The sequence below is a fragment of the Saccopteryx leptura genome, chromosome 9, assembly GCF_036850995.1.
Source record: "Saccopteryx leptura isolate mSacLep1 chromosome 9, mSacLep1_pri_phased_curated, whole genome shotgun sequence".
NCBI classification, from domain to species: Eukaryota; Metazoa; Chordata; class Mammalia; order Chiroptera; family Emballonuridae; genus Saccopteryx; species Saccopteryx leptura.
This window is the reverse complement of record NC_089511.1, coordinates 13346118-13366259: the sequence shown is the minus strand read 5'-3', so window position 1 is coordinate 13366259 and position 20142 is coordinate 13346118. Positions and strand designations below refer to the sequence as shown.

The 20142-nt window shown below is 41.6% G+C and overlaps 1 protein-coding gene across 1 annotated transcript in view; it reads left to right on the top strand.

Moving 5' to 3' along the window:
* The window catches only part of CDH8 (cadherin 8), a 354528-nt gene that overhangs the window by 108779 nt on the left and 225607 nt on the right, over positions 1-20142 (top strand). The window contains exon 3 of the mRNA XM_066349106.1: positions 17208-17502. Coding sequence (XP_066205203.1) covers positions 17208-17502 — 295 coding nt within the window. The remainder of the gene's footprint in view (positions 1-17207; positions 17503-20142) is intronic.

Below are 20142 nucleotides of genomic sequence, written 5' to 3'. Positions count from 1 at the left end.
TGGGACTGCCTCTGCAGTTTCTCTCACACATATATGATAATTATGTGTGTACCTCAATGTGTGAGACTATAAACATATGCTACATATTTGAATAAGAGTGCTGTCAACACTTTGTTTTAGAAGTGGATTCATTACGACTGAATAATAATGCGGCTGCTAGTGCAGAGCGGTATCACGAGCCTGGTTGGTGTTTACATTACCCTGCACGTCTCATTTTCAAAAGAATGAATTTTCAAGTAAGGAACAATTAGCAACTCTATGGAAATTGTACACTAAGAGTGCCTTTCAGATCATCCTCAGCAAGACAAAGAACAGTTCTTTATTTTAAATGGTTTCTTTGCCCAAACAGACAAAGATGTTAAAAATAGAAGGTTGCATTTGAGTTAGAGTTGCATCAACTGAAATGACTACATGCCTGGAGATGAATATTTTTTAAAGTATGTATAGCTCTTTTTTTCTTTTTCTTTTTTTTCTTTTTTTTTTTTTTTTAACAGAGACGGATATTCATTTATCCTGATTATGTTGTTCCATCAATCACCAAGATCCTGTATATTTATGAGTGCGGTTTTTGACTCTGAGTCTTTTTGACCTTCACATGAGTGCGCCACAATGATGCCCGGGCAGGTCATTATTTTCAGCAACTCTCAGTAGTGAGAGTAGAATGTTGTGGTGGGAAGGGTCTGTGCTATCACATAGTCCAGGTACCTCAGACCTGGAGAGGCAGGTCACTCTGGCTTGATCCGGAACTCTATCAGAACAGCCTTGGTTCTTGGTGAGTCCTATAATAAGAGCAGGGATGAGGAGCTGGGTGCTGAGCACAGGGTGGAGGCACTATAAATATTTGTTGACAGCAGTAGATTGATTGTACAGTTGTCTGTGTAGCCGCATGTGAGTGAATATATGTCTACAGAAGTGAAGTGCTTTAGGGTTCAGAATATGAATGCTTGAAAATCCTTATAATATGTTTGTAGCCTAAAACTGACTGTACCCTAACAGAAACAGTTCGGGTCATTTATTAAAAAGGGCATTTGCCATTATCAAGTAAAATAATTCCATGGAGAATTATTTAGGATTAAAAAAAAAATCACAGGGCCTTGGCTGGGTAGTTCAGTTGGGTAGAGCATCATCCTTACATCTAAGGTTGCAGGTTTGATCCATGGTCAGGACACATACGAGAAATAACCAATGATGGCATGAGTAAGTGGAACAACAAGTGTGTGTGTGTGTGTGTGTGTGTGTGTGTGTGTTTCTAAAAATAGATTTTAAAAAATCACAAAGGCCCTGGCTGGTTGGCTCAGGGGTAGAATGTCAGCCTGGCATGTGGAAGTCCCGGGTTTGATTCCCGGCCAGGGCACACAGGAGAAGTGCCCATCTGCTTTTCCACCCTTTCCCTTCTCCTTCCTCTCTCTCTCTCTTTCCCTCCCACAGCCAAGGCTCCATTGCAGCAAAGTTAGCCTGGGCACTGAGGATGGCTCCATGGCCTCCACCTCATGCACTAGAATGGCTCCGGTTGCAGCGGAGCAATGCCCCAGATGGGCAGAGCATCGCCCTCTGGTGGGCATGCTGGGTGGATCCCAGTTGGGCACATGCGGGAGTTTGTCTGACTGCCTCCCCACTTCTAACTTTGGAAAAAAAAAACAGAACAACAACAACAAAAAATCATGGAAATAAATTCTTTCTGATTGCTATGTGAGTGGTTCTTTTTTTTTTTTTTGTATTTTTCTGAAGCTGGAAACAGGGAGAGACAGTCAGACAGATTCCCGCATGCGCCTGACCGGGATCCACCAGGCACACCCACCAGGGGCGACGCTCTGCCCACCAGGGAGCGATGCTCTGCCCCTCCGGGGCATCGCTCTGTCGTGACCAGAGCCACTCTAGTGCCTGGGGCAGAGGCCAAGGAGCCATCCCCAGCGCCCGGGCCATCTCTGCTCCAATGGAGCCTCGGCTGCGGGAGGGGAAGAGAGAGACAGAGAGGAAGGAGAGGGGGAGGGGTGGAGAAGCAGATGGGCGCTTCTCCTGTGTGCCCTGGCCAGGAATCGAACCCGGGACTTCTGCACGCCAGGCCGATGCTCTACCACTGAGCCAACCGGCCAGGGCATGAGTGGTTCTTAATTGTGGTGGCTAGACCAAAGATACCAGCATCCCCAGGGAACTTTTGGAAATGTGGTTGTTTGGAGCCCACCCCTAAATTGCTAAGACATGGCCAGAAATATGTGCTTTTACTCATTATTCTGATAGTCATTAATGTTGCACTGCTCTATGCATACATATGAGACTGTTCATACCTGTTTCCTCTAGCCGTGTACATAGATTGCTGGGGCTTCTGAATAACCTGAGATAATATTTACCTGTGATTTGAGGTGAATGCCCACCCTCTCAGAAGAATTGCTTTAATGTGCAAATTATTAAGCTTGTTTCTAAGAAGGCTGTTTCGGGCAAAGAACTTGAATATTCTAGCTTTGTGCTTATAGTTGACATATAGTATTTCATTTAATATTAACAAAGTTTCAGAGAAATAGGAATTCCCTTTTCTTATTTATAAAAATTGCCTTAAATTGCAACCAGATGAGTTTGACTTTACCTTGGTTATACATAGAAATCTTTAAACCTAGGTGCTGTGAGGCTAACCTTATAACTTGTTTTCCAGAGTAGCCGACAATGTTTACAATATGAAAATGACATTAGTTTTTAAATATAAAATTTTTATGGTATAATTGTATTAAATTTAGATAAGTCAAAATTTTTGGTAATAGGATACCTTTATACTCTTAAAAAATATTAAGAGGCATAAACTTCTAGTTACAAAATGAGTAAGTCACAGGATGCAGCGTGCAGCACAGGGAATATAGTCAACATGATGTGAACCCAGTTAAAAAGGAGAGTGACTTTGACCTTCTGGAAGCCCTGGAAGGTGCTCAGAGATTCCCGGAGGTCTACGGACCTCTGCTCTCAGAACTGCTGCTCTAAACCTTTCTGTTTCTCCCTGTGCTCAGGTCTAAAGTCCTGACAAAGGTGATTCCTATAAACAGGACAGATCTACAACTTTGCTTGTAGCTTTGCTTCTTGCCAGAATTTTTCTTGCACCCGACAACAAAGCCATTTTAAAAATTTAACTGTGGGTGCTTGATGTTGACTTCCATGACTACGGCAGCATTCCACCCGTTCTTCCCTGTACCCCTCACTGCTCCCCGGCATCGAGACTGTACACGCACCCAGACACACACACATAAATAATCGACAAGGCTGAGCGGCATCCAACTTTTATTTCAGTACATGGTCAGTTTCAAAGGACCTCTAATCTCACATCCAAATATAATTGAGAAGCGGCTGGTTGTGGGGGTGGAGGAATTGAGCTAAAAGGAAAAATCTCATGGTCCCAGACCACAGTGTGGTGCCTGTAGGTGTGGGAGGGGGAAGGGAGGCAGGTATTGAGAGTAAAACAGGGATGAATGGTGATGGGAGGAGATGTGACTTGGGGTGGTGAACACAATACATTGTACAGATGATGTGTTGTAGAATGGTGCACCAGAAACCTGTATAATTTTGTTAACCAGGGTCATCCCAATAAATTTAATAAAAAGGAAAAAAAAAAACTACAAAGAAATTGAAAAGCAGTTGTCTTCTTTTAATGTAATCACTCCATACTATGATGAAGTGAAATCAGTATTTTTATTGTTTACTGAAACCTTTCGGAAACCTGGTCCCTTCTTATAGCTCTGAAAATCTTTCATGTTAGTGCTGAAACTCCCAAGAATCTTCTCTCTCTTCCATGCACCACAACTGAAACAAAACAAAGAATACACAAAAAGCAGATCTTCCCCCCCTGACCCTCACCCACCCAAACGCTATTGTTTTTTGTATGAATAGCTCTCGAATGTGTTATTGCAAGCAAAACTAGCATATCTGGTTAACAGAAGACTTAAGGGATCAATCTATTTTTTAATGTTCTAAGTCTGCCAGGACAGACAAAACTTCTCTCAAGATCAGAGTGGGAGAAATTGTGAATGCACTTTTCCAGGATAGTTTCTTACCACAAATGCATAGGCTACCGGGAGGAAGAAACGATGGACGATGGAGTTTTCTCCTATATTCAGAGTTATTTATCAAACATCCATTATGCACCAAATCAGTGTTGCCATGTTATGCATGTTGCTGAGTGCACAGAAGTGTGTATTAATTTATTTATATTTATGGAAGGTATGAATACATAATCATTTGAGTAGATATTTCCCATTGATAGATTCTGATTTGCAAAATGTTTCTAATGATTCTCTAGCTTGACATTGTTTTCTGTAGACACCCTATGATTCCCCCCAGCATCTGCCTCCTAGGCTTGCTAAATGTCCCTAAAGCCTTTCCTCCTGCCAGGGGCCAGCTCTCTTCTCCCCGCCTCCCTTTCCTGGGGAGGCTTCTGTCATCAGACTCCTCCCCCACGGGAGTTTGAGGCTCTCGATTTCTGAGGTGTTAATTGGGTGTTACGGATTTGCAGAGGTCCTCAGATGTGGGACTCTTGTTTCTTGTTCTGTGCCAGGAAGGTGACAACGCTGACCTTGACTTTAATTCCCATAAGACTCCTGCTAAACAAACAGTCCAGATGTGAAATGCATGTTTTTAAAATGTATTTATTGATCGCCGATATTTCTTTAATTTAAGCATACTTAGCATACAATATAATGTTGTTTTCAGGTATATAATACAATGATTCAATGTGTATATACTTCATGATGTGATGGCCACACTAAGTCTAGTAATCACCTGTCACTATACAGACTTACCACACGATATTAGTGACTATAGGCAACACAATATATATATAGTGATGTATGTATTAGTTGCCTTTTCCACCCCATGCCCCCACCCCAGCAGGCATCAGTTTGAGCTCTGTTTCTTTTTGTGTCTGTTTTTGTTTTGTTCTTCTAGATTTCTCATATTAGTGAAACCATAGAGTATTTGTCTTTCTCTGTCTGACATGGATAGACCTAGAGGGTATTATCCTAAGAGAAATGTATGTTTGAAAAAATTACTACACAGGCCATAGTTTTGTGTATAGTAAAGTCTTTGGTTTCAGATGTTTTTACTATTAGTTTTCTGTTTGATCCTGGCACCAACAATAAAGCATGAGCTTGAGAAGCAGGTTGACTTGGACTTGAATCCTTTCCCCATTGCTTGCAGGATGTGATGTTGAGCAATTGCTTATATTCTTATTAATCTTCAGTTTCTTAATCTATAAAATGAAGGGTTTGGTAAATACCTCATAGTGCTGTTGTGATGCTTAAAGGAAATAGACAGTGAATGGATCTAGTGTAAGGGAACTCTCCTTGTTCTTAAAAAATATATTTTTCATCCCTGACCAGTAGACTCAGTGGTAAATCATCAACCCAGTGTGTAGAAGTCCTGAGTTTGTTCCTGGTCAGGAACACAGGAGAAACGACGATCTGCTTCTCCCCATTTCTCCCCCTTCTCTCTCTCTCTTTCTCTCTCACTCTCTTCCCCTCCTGTAGCCATGGCTTGGTTGATTTGAGCATGTAGGTCCTGGTTGCTGAGGATGGCTCTATCGAGCCTCCTCCTCAGGTGCTAAAAGTAGCTTGGTTGCCAGTGGCCCCAGATGGGAAGTGCATTGGTCCCAGTCAGGGGTTTCCAGGTGGATCCCAGTTGGGGTACATGTAGGAGTCTATCTCTCTATCTCCCCTCCTCTCACTTGGACAAGAAGAAACATAATGCATATATATTTTCTCACAGTTCTGGAGGCTGGAAGTTCATGATCAAGAGGTCAGCAGAGTTGGCTTCCTCTGAGCCCTCTCACCGGGGCTTGCTGATCTCTGCCTCCTCTGTGGGTCCTCACCTTGACTTTCACTTGTGCCCATGCATCCCTGGTGTCTCTTTGTGTGTCTAAACATCCTCTTCTTATAAGGACACCAGTCAGATCAGATTAAGGCTCATTTTAGCTTCATTTTAACATCATCATATCTTTAATAGACCTCTCTCCAAATACAGTCACATTTTAAGGTACCGGGGATTAGGGCTTTAATTTATGAATTTTTTTTTTATTCAGTGAGAGGAGGGGAGGAAGAGATAGACTCCTGTATGTGACCCAACCAGGATACACCTGGAAAGCCTACTAAGGGGTGATGCTCTGTCCATCTGGGCATTGCTCCATTGCTCAGAAACTGAGCTCTTCTTAGTGCTTGAAGCAGAGGCCATGGAGCCATCTTCAGCGCCTGGGGCCAACTCACTCCAATCAAGCCATAGCTGGAGGAGGAGAGGAGAGAAAGAGAGAAGTGAGAGAGGGAGGGATGGAGAAGCAGATGGGTGCTTCTCCTGTGTGCCCTGACTGGGAATTGAACCTGGGATATCCACATACTAGGCCGAAGCTCTACCAACTGAGCCAACTGCCCAGCGCCTAATTTATGAATTTTCAGGGGAAATGATTCAGCTTATAACAGAGGACTTAAAAGGAGTATCTTGGTTTTTATTTATTGATGAAACAAAATACGTATTTATTTTCATAAAGTATTAATAGCATTAATAAAGCAGTAGATTTACAGATTTCCTGCAAATCTATAGGTCTGTTTATATTGTGAAATGAGGGCATCTCCAGTTTTTAAGTTTCCTTTGAAATTGTATTGTTGTTGCTGTTGTTAGTAGAGAAACACATATAAACACATGTAGACATCACAGCATTGCAGGCTATATTATTAGCACCTAACACTGATAATTCCATGGTACGTTAGGTTTCATTTTCAAATAGTCACTGTAGGGATAATGACACTTGTGAGAGGAAGAGTTAAAAAAAAAAACTTTCACATCATGCTATGCTTACAATAATATGAGATAACGTATTTGATAAAAGTGCCAATGGCTTTGTTAGTATCATTTATTTATTTGATTATTTAGTGAAAACTAAAAATAGGAAAAAAATTAAGTAACCTGTTGAAGATCATGTCTAATAGTTATAACACAGACCAAGACTTCTGATCCTCATTTACCTAAAAGAGAGGATGTTTGTGAATCTAGTAAGGTGGCCATCCATGCAGTTTCAAATAAAACAATTTACTTCCCATCATCCTCTTTTAATTCTCTTATCAGTCCATCCGTCCGTCCATTCATCCATCCACCCACCCTCCCATTCAAGTACCTATTTATCCACCTATGGAGTAGTCGCGTCTGAAAACTAGAAAATGAAATTATTTCTGTTAAATTTGAGTTTTGTTCATGATCTTCTGCTTTTTCTTTTAATTTTTCCATTGATTTGAGAGACAGGAAGGGAGGGAGAGAGAGTTTAAAAGAGAGAGAGAGAGAGAGAGAGAGAGAGAGAGAGAGAGAAGCATCAACTTGTTGTTCTCCTTACTTGTATGCTCATTGATTGCTTCTTATTTGTTCCCTGACCAGGGATCGAACACAACCTTGGGATGCTGGGATGACGCTTTATCCACTGAGCCACCTGTCTAGGGCTGACCCTCTACTTTCTTACAAGACTTGGAACGAGACAGTTTACAGTGCTCAAGGTGGAGGGTGGGTAACACAGCCAAGTTATTCTTATTAGGGTTTTGATCACAGAAGAAAGATGATTTGCCATTGTCACAATCTATTCTGTGGCCCAGATTAAACTCCAAGTTTATGTATTTGACTTCAATTGCAATAATCTTCCATGTGCATTGCATTTTGATGATCCCACAGTCTCTTTATAAATACATAATTTCAGAAAGAATACCTGCCTGTGTTTGGTTATCTGCCGGTGCTTTCCCACCGTGATTTTGTTGGTCATTTGGATAACAAGATATACCCTGTTTAGCAAGCAATTGTGATTACCACATCAGAAATCTATCTCATATTTTTAACTCCTATGAGTACTCTGGTGAAAGTTCTTTAGAAACATAAAGAATATTGGCACTTCATTCTCTTAAGTTTTTCCTCTTTTTCCACAGTATAACTAAATTTTCCACTGTAAATAGAGTTTTGGAAAATGTCCTGAATATCTGTTTTAAATATTTGTATCCATTTAAAATTTACTTCTTTAGCTTGGATAATAATTCTGGGTCTTTCTTTAGTCCTACTCACCTTGTTTATGTTGTATATTATTACACTGTATATTTATTTGACACAATGTTTCACCTACTCACATATCTGTTTGTCTATCTATCTATCTATCTATCTATCTATCTATCTATCTATCCATCCATCCATCCATCCATACGTTAGTTCATCCATCTGCCCATCCATCCTTCTGTCCATCCATCCATCTGTCCATTTGTCATATTAAGAGAGATAGTTTTTTTATTTTCCAGTAACAATTATTTTGTCAAAAATAAATATGCACCGAAAAGCTGCATATAAAAAAATCTTTCGTAATTTATTGTTGAACTTCCTATGACTATGTCTGCTTTAGTGTAAGGCAGAGAATAGTGCTCTGGGATGGGATCATTTCTGTTTTCCCCAGATCAGTCATTTTAGTGAGAAACTCGGTGGTCTTTCCAGCCTGCCCACTCGCCTCCCGTCCACCTGTCCATTCATCCGTTGTCTCATAGTACTTAGTATGTGCCGGAATCTACTGAAGATGGTTGTGAATCTGTTTCGTCAGCCACCCCCTTTGTATTCTTTTCCATGTCCCGGAGTTTTCCAGCAAGACCATCCAGCTAATCGTCACCCTCCCCTTAATTCTCTTATCAACCAACTTACCCAGCTGTCTACCCATCCCGTCCTCGGTCCGTTCACCTAAGTCTCTTCTTAGTAACTGCTGTTCCTATTCACCCACACTTTTGCACACACCTGCGTTTATTCAGTGACCCAGTGACCTTCCCTACTTCTAGACTTATGCTTATTGAGTAGGAAGAAACAAAAAAAAATAATATAACTTTAAAATGTCCTACCATTTTATCTTAATAAAGCTGAATAAAAGGAAATAAAATCTTCCCAGTATATCAACTATCATTATTCATTGAATAGGTGAATAAATACCAAGTATTTGATTAAGGGACATGTTCAATGTAAGAGTTTAAACCCACCTGGTACCAAGAACATTGAACTCAAGGAATGACATTCTTCCTTTTACTAAAAACTAATGTTGTATGTTGAATTCTGAGCCAGAATATGTTGTTAGGTGTATTTTTCATGAGAAGTATTTCCAGGCTTGGCAGAATCTATCACTCTTAAAATTCACACTCCACAAGAATCCATGCATTTTTATTTGAATATCTTAGTTATTGGCGATATCAGGCCTTTATTATCTATTATCTATAGGTAGGGTTATTAAAACCTTCTAGAAATAAGGAAACTGAGTTTTGGGGGGCTAAGTAAATCCCTTGCTTTCTTACAAGTTTGTTCCAATCTAGCTCTATTTCTTATCACACTCTTATTCTAGGCCCCATAATCTCATTATCTGAATTACTACTTTGTACATTTTTGGTTGCCTTAGAGAAACAGATTGACTTCCCAAGCCTGAAAGTTTTAACATACTAATTTATCAGCACACAAGAGAATACGTATCCAATATAAGGGAGTGCATTGCCTCCCCCCCCCCCCCACTAATAATTGCTTGGTTAAATAAAGGAGACTCCACCTCTATAATTAAAAGGAAAAAGGAAATCTGAGAATATGTAAATAAGCATTCTTGGAGCCTTTTTAAGACCATTTTTGTAAGATGGGTAAACTTATTTTTTTCTATGACAGTATTATAAAATCAATCCATTTAGTTCTCTTTTCTCTGAATTCTATCAACAAGGATGACTTGGCTTCGCCTGTGTGGGGATCTTTCTATAGAGAGAGAAATTTTTCTTGTGGTGTTCACTTAAATATTTGAAATGCCGTTTACCACCAACACAGTGCCTTACAAAAGCTAGACTAAGTAACTTTCTTTATTGCAGTCTTGCTAGGAGAGATGAATTTGCCACGGGGCTGATACATCACAATTCCAAAACTGCAAAGCTGTGGTCAACACGACACAACAGGACAAGGCATATAGTAGCAAATTTGCCAAAGTCATGTCTGTCAGTTGGGGAAGTCTCTTGGGAAACAGCCTGCCAGCTTCTTCTTGTCAGCATTCTGTCAGCTGGCCATACTGGCTTTTTACTTCTGTGCCTCTATCAAACTTCCATAGGACGAAACGGTTCACAAAATGTGTCTGTACTGTATGGTTTTTATACACACAGTTTCCAAATATATATATTAAATCTCTTTGGCCATTTAGGGACCAACTAGAGGCTTCTCCACTGTGTGGTCTTAATCTAGGGACACTGGAGGCCCCTAGACTAACTAATTGTACTGTCTGGATGACCTCAGTAGAATTATGCTGAAGTGTGTAGGTTTTGAAATCTGATGCACCTGGAGGTATCTACATCTGGCATTTGTTAATTGCATGAGCTTGAGACAGTCCGTATATAGTATTTACTGAACCTGAGCCCCTCATCTGCGTGAAATCGTGGACAAGGTCCTGTGCAGACTCTGTCTATACAGTTTCTCAACAAACCTCCATGAGTATTTACTATGTGCCAGGTGTGAGGCTCCTTGGGGATAGTTTTGAATATTCGACATCAAAGCCCCACCCTTATGGAACTTAGCATTTAAAAGAGATGCATAAACAATCTATTTTGTTTCCTAACTGTATTTTCAGGTCCCTGCAGCCAACAGCATCATTTTGCTTGGACTTGCTTGCAGTGTTTTGTTTCTCTGGCCAGTAGTCCTTCTGGCTGGGTCACTCCAACATGGTTCAATACTCACCCCGGCTGCTGACGCAGGACATGAGAGCACGTGTCTGAGATAGGAAGACGCCATACATTTGCCTACTGGAAAATATTAGAAAATATACACACATACACACACATATTCGTGAAACGGGTCACTTTCAGTGTGGGATGCTGTGTTTTATTCTTTGAATCAGGGATCATTTCTTTGTTAGCCTTTCACCTCTAAGACACTTGGGGGTAATGGGGTTTATTTGTAAATCACTTTGATCGCTGTTATTATCTCCTGAAATTCTCATTTTTTTATAATGTGTCATGATAAGAGTAATTGCATATTGCCAGCTTGCTCTCATTAAAATGTTGGGGTTATATTATGCCTGGTAGTACCTAGTGTTAGTGTTATGATATCATTTATTTCTGTCATTTATTCAGAACAGAGTGGCTGGATGAAAGGTAACTGTATTTGAATTATCCAGATGTTTTTGTAGTATTGTCCCACTGTGGCAGAGGCAGGCACCTCACAAGTTACATAGCCTGTCATGACACCCTATCCCTCTCACCCATCTACTACCATCATACGACACTATGTCTAGCTCTAACTCTTTGTGAATAAGTAGCTGTCTCATTCCACTTGACTACAGTGATGGGACCAAACTCTCAAGAACGGGCCATTTCATGTTTGGTCAGCTTTCTTTGTGAGAAGGACTGTAAGTAAAAATAAGCAGCTTTCAACTCTAACTCCTGATCCTTGGAGAGGAGGAACGGCAGACGCATGAAAAGAACTCGTATCCCTTGCTCTTTCTCTTCACCTGCCTATTACTCTCCTAACAGCCTAAATATGTACCCCGTCTGGATTGACATCCTGTATTCCTGTCATGTCAGAGATCTGGGTCAAAAATGTCTATTGTGTCCAAATCCCTGGTGCCATCTTTGGTAGTGAATGGTTGTGACTTGAAGATTCGATTTTCAGTCTTCTCACTGAGAGATTCATAGCCCACAGCATGGTTTCTTTCTGCCAGTCACTAGATACGGAGAATCTAGTGCGAAGATGTAAATTAATTCAAGAGTGCTGTCTGTACTCTCCAAGGATAAGCAGGTTCCTGAAAAGCCGACATTCATGGGTGACAGAGATACATGCTGCAGTGACCCCTGGTCACCTCGCTGGGTTACAAAAGATGACGATTCCCTTCCTGTTAACTAGGGTACTCCTCTAGAGGAAGATAGGAAACTTGAGAAAGTCTCCTATGACGTCATATGGATAGAGTGGAACTTTAAAGTAAGTTCTGGGGCCAGAGCCACCAGGCTTTCTGATGAAGAAGTGATTTTCCTGGTAGCTCACTGAATCTGCTTCTTTATCACTCCCGGGAGTGGAAATGGTTTTCACAATGGTACTCAATCATTCATTGGTATTAAAATAGGCACTCAGTGGAGAATTCATCTTCTCTAGGCTGTCCTAGGAGTACTTTAGGAATCCTGGGTGAGTAGGGGGGAAAGTAGTTTGTACTTTTTTTTTTTTCAATGCCACAGAAGGAAGGTATGGATAATATTGAAGACGGAGGTAGGGTGGGGCTCTTATTCTACAAACAACCATCTTTGAGTATCAGATAATCATCATCTACCACCTTCTGTTATTCATCCATTACCCAGCAGTTTATCCACCCATCCTCTCTCCCTTCCAACAGCATTGCATCTACCACGTCTTGGTTTTAGTGCTGGGTGCTAACATTCAATACTAATTTGAGGGCATTCAAGGACTTTGCATTTAGAGTGGATCAGATTTTACCTCACGGGGCCTAACTTTTCTAAATGCTCTGCTTCCTGCTTGAAGTCGTTGTTTTGAAAAGCAAATGAAAAAGTGTTCTTTTCATTCTTCCTTTCCATTCACCTTAGTCCATATTTTTTTGTGCTTCCTTCAGTTTGACAGACCCTCGACTAGGCAGAGGGAAAACAGAGAAGGAAAATGCAAATGCTCTTTCTATGACCTTTAGAGGATAACCTCGTATTTTATTGGGGGGGGGGGGTACTAGGCAAGTATGTGGAAGATAGTGAAGGTGTAATTAAACTGTTCAGCTCAGTTATGTAGCAGTTCTGTTATATAATTTCAGGGAGATTTTGTAACATATCCCTGCGACGAAGATGCAATAAGAAGGTCTGGGACTGCTCATTGCACACCCGCCACTGTCTGTCTCCAGCCAGGGAAGGAGCAGAGAGCCGGGAGAGTCATCTGCTTGCAGATGTGACATCATGGGTGTGGGCAGAAGCTGAGAATCGGAATCAAAGCAGCTTTGGGAATCGAGGTCTCAGTTTTCTCTCTGGCTTCCCCTTTCGTCTGATTCCAAGACCTTTGCTTAGGGCCACACGCCCACCACTGCGATGTTCCTGAAACAAGGCCATCCTTGCGTCAGGCCCCTTACTGAAGCTCTGTTTGTGGACTTGTGTTGCTTATTTATAGTCAGATGCACACTCTGTATCTTGGTTTTAAAACTCTACATAACATAGCCAATGCCTTGTTTTTATTTATTTTTTATTATTTTGTTTGTTTGTTTTTGTTTTTGTGAGAAAGGCAGGTAGAGAGAGACAGGAACATCTATCTGCTCCTGTATGTGCCCTGACTGGGGATCAAACCAGCAACCTCTCTACTTTGGGATGACGCTCCAACCAACCAAGCCGTCCGGCCTGGGCACTGTTTCCTTGTTCTCTGTTCTTATTTCCTGCCGCCTCTCTCCTCTTTAACTCGGTGCTGTAGGCACGTGAAGTCACCTGTAGCTTCTCTAACTCAGGACGCTCTGTCCTATCCCAGGTCTTCACCTCACTGTTCCCCGTGCCCGGCCTGCACTGCCTCCGGCCCTGAGTCCTGAAGATTTCGCCCTCCCCTCTCTCCCTCCACACCACACTCTGTGGGCGAAGGAACGTTTCTCTGCACTCCCCCAGCCCTCTCCTTTCCACAGGACAGCCTCTGGGACGTGCACCTGAAGGCAGGACACGTACTCTAATGCAGGTGCTGTTAGGGTTGCCACTCGCTGAGCGTGCGGTCTATGGAAAAGGTTCTTAAAATTCTCTGCATCTCAGTGGTTTCACTGGTGAATGGAGAAATGTCTCTAGTGTGTGGTGAGAATACCATTATATAAAATGCTTATCAGATAATAAGTAGTCATGCTAGATGATTATAATACATACTATCATTATACCTCTAAATTTTCTGTTTTTGTTTATCTCACACTGGCTGTGGGTCTTTGAGGGAATGTCTGCCTGTGCTTTCTCTACGCATGCTCTGAGCATGTTCTGTAAATGAATGGATGAGGTCTTTCCGTGTCACAGCCAGACCGAGGAGTCTTGCCACCGCAGGCCGGTTGGCATGTGGCCTCTACCCTGCTCTCCGTGGCAGAGGCAGCCCTTGGGAGATCCTCGCACTTCTGGGTGATGTCTCCCGTGGGGACGTTTGGTGCCCTGGGGATAGCTTCCCTCCCGCAGTCTCAGAGACGTTCCTGAGGCGGGGCCCGTGGATAAGAGCAGGGTGGTTGCATTGAAGTGAGCAGATTCTGGAAGACTCAGTTTAAGGAAACAGAAAATGTAGCAGCTGGTCACTATGTACCCCGAATCCTTCAGAGGTCCAGACATGAGCTCTTACGAGCATTTGATGCCTGCAGATGACTATTCTTGCACACTCACAACTCTTTCATTTGTAATGCCAAGTTGGTTATTTGAACAAGCCATGTGCAAGTGTGTACTTGTGTGTGTGTGAGAGAGAGAGAGAGAGAGAGAGAGAGAGAGAGAGAGACAGCTAGAGATACAAATAACAGGATGAATCTAGTAAGTAGAGAAACATGATATTCTGTTTCAAGGTTTCCATTAACCCAGGGATGGGCATTTTACTGAGATTGGCTAACAGGGAATATTCAGAAGAAAGGAGAAGCATGCGGTAGGTACTTCCTGTGTTCTTCCTTTCCCGGCCTTGGCAGGATGACGTCTTGGGAACGTGCTTTCACTGAGGTGGCAGCCGGGCCCGTCCCGGCGTTCTCCGAGACTTGTATGTGGTTGACTGTGATAGGAGGTAAAGTGATAATAATTATCTCACACTTACTGTGTCCGCTTCCATCTTTCTCTATTTTTCAAACACGTTACATCAGATTCAGGGTGGATGTTTCATCCTCCTATCCCAGACGGAGTAGCTGAAGCTCTGGTACTTGTGTTCATGTCTCCAGTTCACATGCTTAGAGAGACCTGAATCTCAGCTCTGTGTTCTTCCCTTTCCAAAACCTGTCTTTCCCTTCTTCTCCCTCAGTTATTTCTAAACACAAGGGACCACCAACCCCTTAGTTAGGATTATAATACCAATGTACTAACTGATACATGGAGGACAGGTATGGCACAGATAAGTTCTAACATAATCACGGTAACACCATTTGGAAGGGCTCAATTTTTAACAGTAAAAGTGTTGTAGATGAGTATAGCACATCCAGTCCCTTCTGTGTCTCAGGAATGCTTTGTATGTGAATGGAAAATGGCAAGAATGATGTATTATTCAAATACTCTTTTTTTAATAAAAATGCTAATGTAAATGTTAAAAATGCACATAAATTAAAATGATCATAAATTAGGATTAATATCACATTAATGAATTATAATCCCACATTCATTAAGATAAAGTGGCATTTCAATATTTGCTCTTGTTAATAAATTTAATACAATAAATGAAAGGGATACATTTTGAGATTCAAATTCAATAAATGATGTAATCTTAGGCTTTCATTTCTTACATATTCAAAGGTAAAGTAGGAGATCTAGATCCATTTTGACTCCTTATGCTATTTTATGTCTTTTTTAAAAATAATCTAATCTTTTCATTTACTGAAGCGCTAAATATAATTTAAATTGGGGAAGAAAGCAATAGAACCTATTCTGTATAAACGTGATCCCAAGAGAACACAATGTCTTTTGAGTTTCTAGAAGATTCTTTCCCTGAGACAGGTTTTTTTTTGTTTGTTTTTGTTTTATTTTTTTAAAGGAACAAGTATTTGAAATCTCATGGTGCAGTAAGTGGAACTATATTGGCATTTTAATAACTGAAAACATGTGCACTTAAGCAGTATTGTCCAACTATAATTCAATGACTTTTTTTTTTTTTTTTTTTTGTATTTTTCTGAAGCTAGAAACGGGGAGAGAGTCAGACAGACTCCCGCATGCGCCCGACCAGGATCCACCTGGCATGCCCACCAGGGGGCGACGCTCTGCCCACCAGGGGGCGATGCTCTGCCCCTCCGGGGTGTCGCTCTGCCGCAACCAGAGCCACTCTAGCGCCTGGGGTAGAGGCCAAGGAGCCATCCCCAGCACCTGGCCATCTTTGCTCCAATGGAGCCTCGGCTGCAGGAGGAGAAGAGAGAGACAGAGAGGAAGAGGGGGATGGAGAAGCAGATGGGCGCCTCTCCTGTGTGCTCTGGCCGGGAATCGAACCCGGGACTTCTGCACGCCAGGCCGACGCTCTACCACTGAGCCAACCGGACAGGGCCTCAATGACTCTTTTTAAAAAATGCAAATTAAATATATAAATTCTTGTTTTCTTTTACTTTTTATTTTAACCGCAGTCAACGAAGCATAGAAAAAAGTGCCATGTATCAGAACTCACCTGTTGTCCTCTTGAGAGTAAACGGAACACTTTAGAACCAGAGATACTGTTCCCGCCACCCGGTTCTGGCGGCGTGTGCAGTCAGTCTGTGTTGCCATGACCCGAGAGGGATCTGGAAGACTGCTTGCAAAGCTTTTATTTTTTCAGAGTGTTCTGCATTCTGGGAAATGTGTCCCCTTCTTCTGGCCTCAGTATTCTTCTTCATAAAATAATGGGAACAATTTTTCTGGACCAGGAGAATCATATGAAACACAGTAAAAAAAACATCCAAGACAAACATAAGATTTTAATATGCATCAGATTATTAGAATTATTTTTTGTGACTCTAAGAGGCAGAGCTGAGTCGAAGTCTGGGTCTAGCGTACCTGATTCCAGCATCTGAAACCTCGGGGGGTTATTGTGTGCCTTGTCCAACCTCCTCTCTTTCTGGTTTGGTGGGAAATCTTGTAATTCATTTAATTTGGGGTGGAAATTTAGGGAAGTGTATGAGAAGTCATTCACATAGTTTTTGGCGCACAAATAGTGATCCATAAAAGGTAGCTCATGAGAACAACTTTAAATAAATGGATTAATAATTTGAAAAGAACCCATACACTTTTGTATTTTCTTCTTACCTTTTTCTCATTCTAATTGTATGTCAGTTTATACTAAACAGGTCAGCATGATTTTTAACCATTCACACTTATCTGTAAGCATTTCATTATATTTTGTTTTCATTTATATGCATAGGGTTGCCTAGACTCTTTGCAAAGCTACTGTCTGCAAAAACTGATGAAGTTACAGTTAATGTAAAAAGAGCCAACTTGGTAGCCACGCAGACAGTAGTATAAATAAATAAATAAATAAATAAATAAATAAATAAGATTGTAAATTGCCCCCTCGCTAACCAATGTCACTTTTCATTTTAGCTCCACACAGACCTGGATCCTGGGAGCAAAAAAATCAAATATATCCTATCGGGCGATGGCGCTGGGACAATCTTTCAAATAAATGATATAACAGGAGATATTCACGCTATAAAAAGACTTGACCGCGAGGAAAAGGCCGAGTATACCCTAACAGCTCAGGCAGTGGACTGGGAGACCAACAAGCCCCTGGAGCCTCCTTCTGAATTTATTATTAAAGTTCAAGACATCAACGACAATGCGCCAGAGTTTCTTAATGGACCCTATCATGCTACCGTGCCAGAGATGTCCATTTTGGGTATGTATGCTTCCAATTTTACAGAACCATTAACAGTCATTTCTAAAATAGCTCCCGGCATCAGGGAGAGCGCCTTGCCGAAGAAAAGACGTTTATTACTGTCTTATCTCTAATTTGCATTTCCAAATCCCCCCCTTTTTTTTGGCCTCAGTGCCACAGCTCAATAGCTTTAGTCCCTCAGTAATAGGAACTGACGAAGCAGTTTTATTAAAATAGCTCTCCTTACACACCAGTACTTCAATGGGGCTGAATTTGTATTCCTCTCATAGACGCGCCGTCGCGGTATTGTTACTGAGGCGGATTTATCAAGATTTGTTCCAACATGCCAGACTAATCCTATTGATATTTGCTTGATGTTTAATTATTTGTTTGCGCGTATTCACATGCAGATGCGGTGCATGGAGAAAGAGAGAGCCATCTAGGGCTGGAGTCAGCCCGATATTGAATCGAGCCAGCGGGTTGTGTCTAGCGTTCCCAGACGTCTGGACTGGACGTCCTGTGGGCCATCTTACCTTCCCTGAACATTTGTTAGGGGCGCTGCTGTCACCAGAGGCCCACTCCCGATTTTCCTGAGCCATTGAAGTCTTCATTATATTTTACAGAGCAGTATATATTTCAAACCATGATTTGCTACTCTTCCCCTTTCCTATTTTTTTTAATGATCTGCTTATCTCTCCCCAAACCCTGGCCTTGAGCCTAGAGAATCCCCTGATCCCAGACTTGATATGATAGAGCTCTTCCTTCCTTATCTGCAAAAACAAGTGGACAGGATCCAAAATTCAGAGTGTAAACCCCCCCCCCCAAGTCCTTCTTTTATATGGAATATAGACCCGACTGTGTTGTAAATTACATTTAAGACAACCTATGAGGACACACACATCAAAATCCAAATGCAACAGAGTCACATAAACTCAGAGCAGGTGAACATGATGAGACAAATAAAAAGCACAAGCAGAGACACACACAACGCAGGCGAGAGTCAGGTAAGGAGCCTGGCTTTTCTTTGGTAGCTTCTTTCGTACTTAAAAGGTGACTCCGGTAGATACACTCATCGCAGCATCAAATCAGAACTGATTGCACAGCTTCCCGTCCCACCTGAGTATTTCTCCTGCCAGTATGTTTTCCTTGTCTATCTCTTATGCAGGGAATTCTACCTTTATTTATTTCTTCTTATCCGAATCGCGTTGCTCCTTGATGGTTGGCCGATATGATACCTTTTTCTAAGGTAACTTATATACCCTGCTGGCAGGAAGTTCACTCTCTAGTAGCACAATTGTCACCAAAAGAAAACCACAAGCAATTCTCCAAGAAAACCACAAGCAATTCTCCAAGAAAACCACAAACAATTCTCCTTGTGTCCATCTCTTTTAAATTCCAACACGCAAACAGAAACTGAGAAATACTGTATATATTTTCTTCTTCTCCCCCTCCCTTCTTGTTTTATCAATTCATTTAGGGCAGAGAACTTGCCTCATTCATCTTTTCATCCAGATCAGAGTAATGTGGTTTTAAAGGACTTTGCACCCACAATACACAAAGAACCCTTTATTTTAATTGTTAAGAAATGGTGAAGAGGGAAGTTGTTCTTTTTTGCCTCAATATTATGGTTTCTACATCTTAATGGCCAAGTCTGTATCTATTTAGTGTAAATGTGTCAGAGGTTTCCATTTCTGTACGTATGAGTCATGAGCCTAGTAAATATTTTGAGAAAGGAACCCCCCCCCCCAATTAACTTCTGCAGACTCCAAGGTCAATTTCAGCCAAGAAAAGGCTTGTAAAGATATTATTAGGTACCTTATGCAACATTGTATGTGCACCTGCAAATATACAGCAGATAATTCCTTTCTTTCGAAGACTTTTTTTTGACCAGGGAGTGGAGACTACAAGAAATAACCTCTATGAACCTACATAGTTATTTTTCTGGAAAAAAAAAATGCCTTCTCTGTGACATCTCTTTCAGAAACTACACGGACCCTGCGGTAGTTCAAAGTACAGGTTTTGAAGTGAGAGTTTTGAATCGTGATCCCATCCCTTATTATCCGGCTGACTTTGAAGTGCAGGGAGGTTAAATGATCGCTCATTTTCCTTAGCCACGGTGCGAAGATGGCCGTTTCCACCTCGCTTTCATTGTGTGAGAGTTGTGTGGTAACACACACGGTGCAGGTGTGCCATAAAGCAGACAGGTATCCCATAATTGGTGGTGGTTGTGGTTTTCAAAACTTATTTTTTATTACTCTATTCCCCCACCGTACCTTCTTGGACCTTTCCTTACCTATCGATTTTTACGCGTTGGGCGTCTGCTTTCTGTTTGACTCCAGCCTCTCCGGTTAATGGAAGCGGAGGCAGCGGCACTATTTTATTGTCATGTGTGAATTATTCCCTTCATTTCTCATGAAGGTGAATACCGGGATGAAGGTCACTACCATCTCCTTTCTCTGCCCATTACTGCTCTTCTCTCTCCGCCTGTCTCTTCCCTCCCCACCGTCCCTCCTCCATTTTTCTTCCTCTGCTCCTGCAGAAACGCCAGCACCTGCACCTGTACACCCCGAGGAATGCCAGCAAGGACTGGGGGATTTCACTGTGCAGAAAGAGAAAAAAATCAAATTCTAATTGAGAAATTTACCAATACTAAATTGAAAT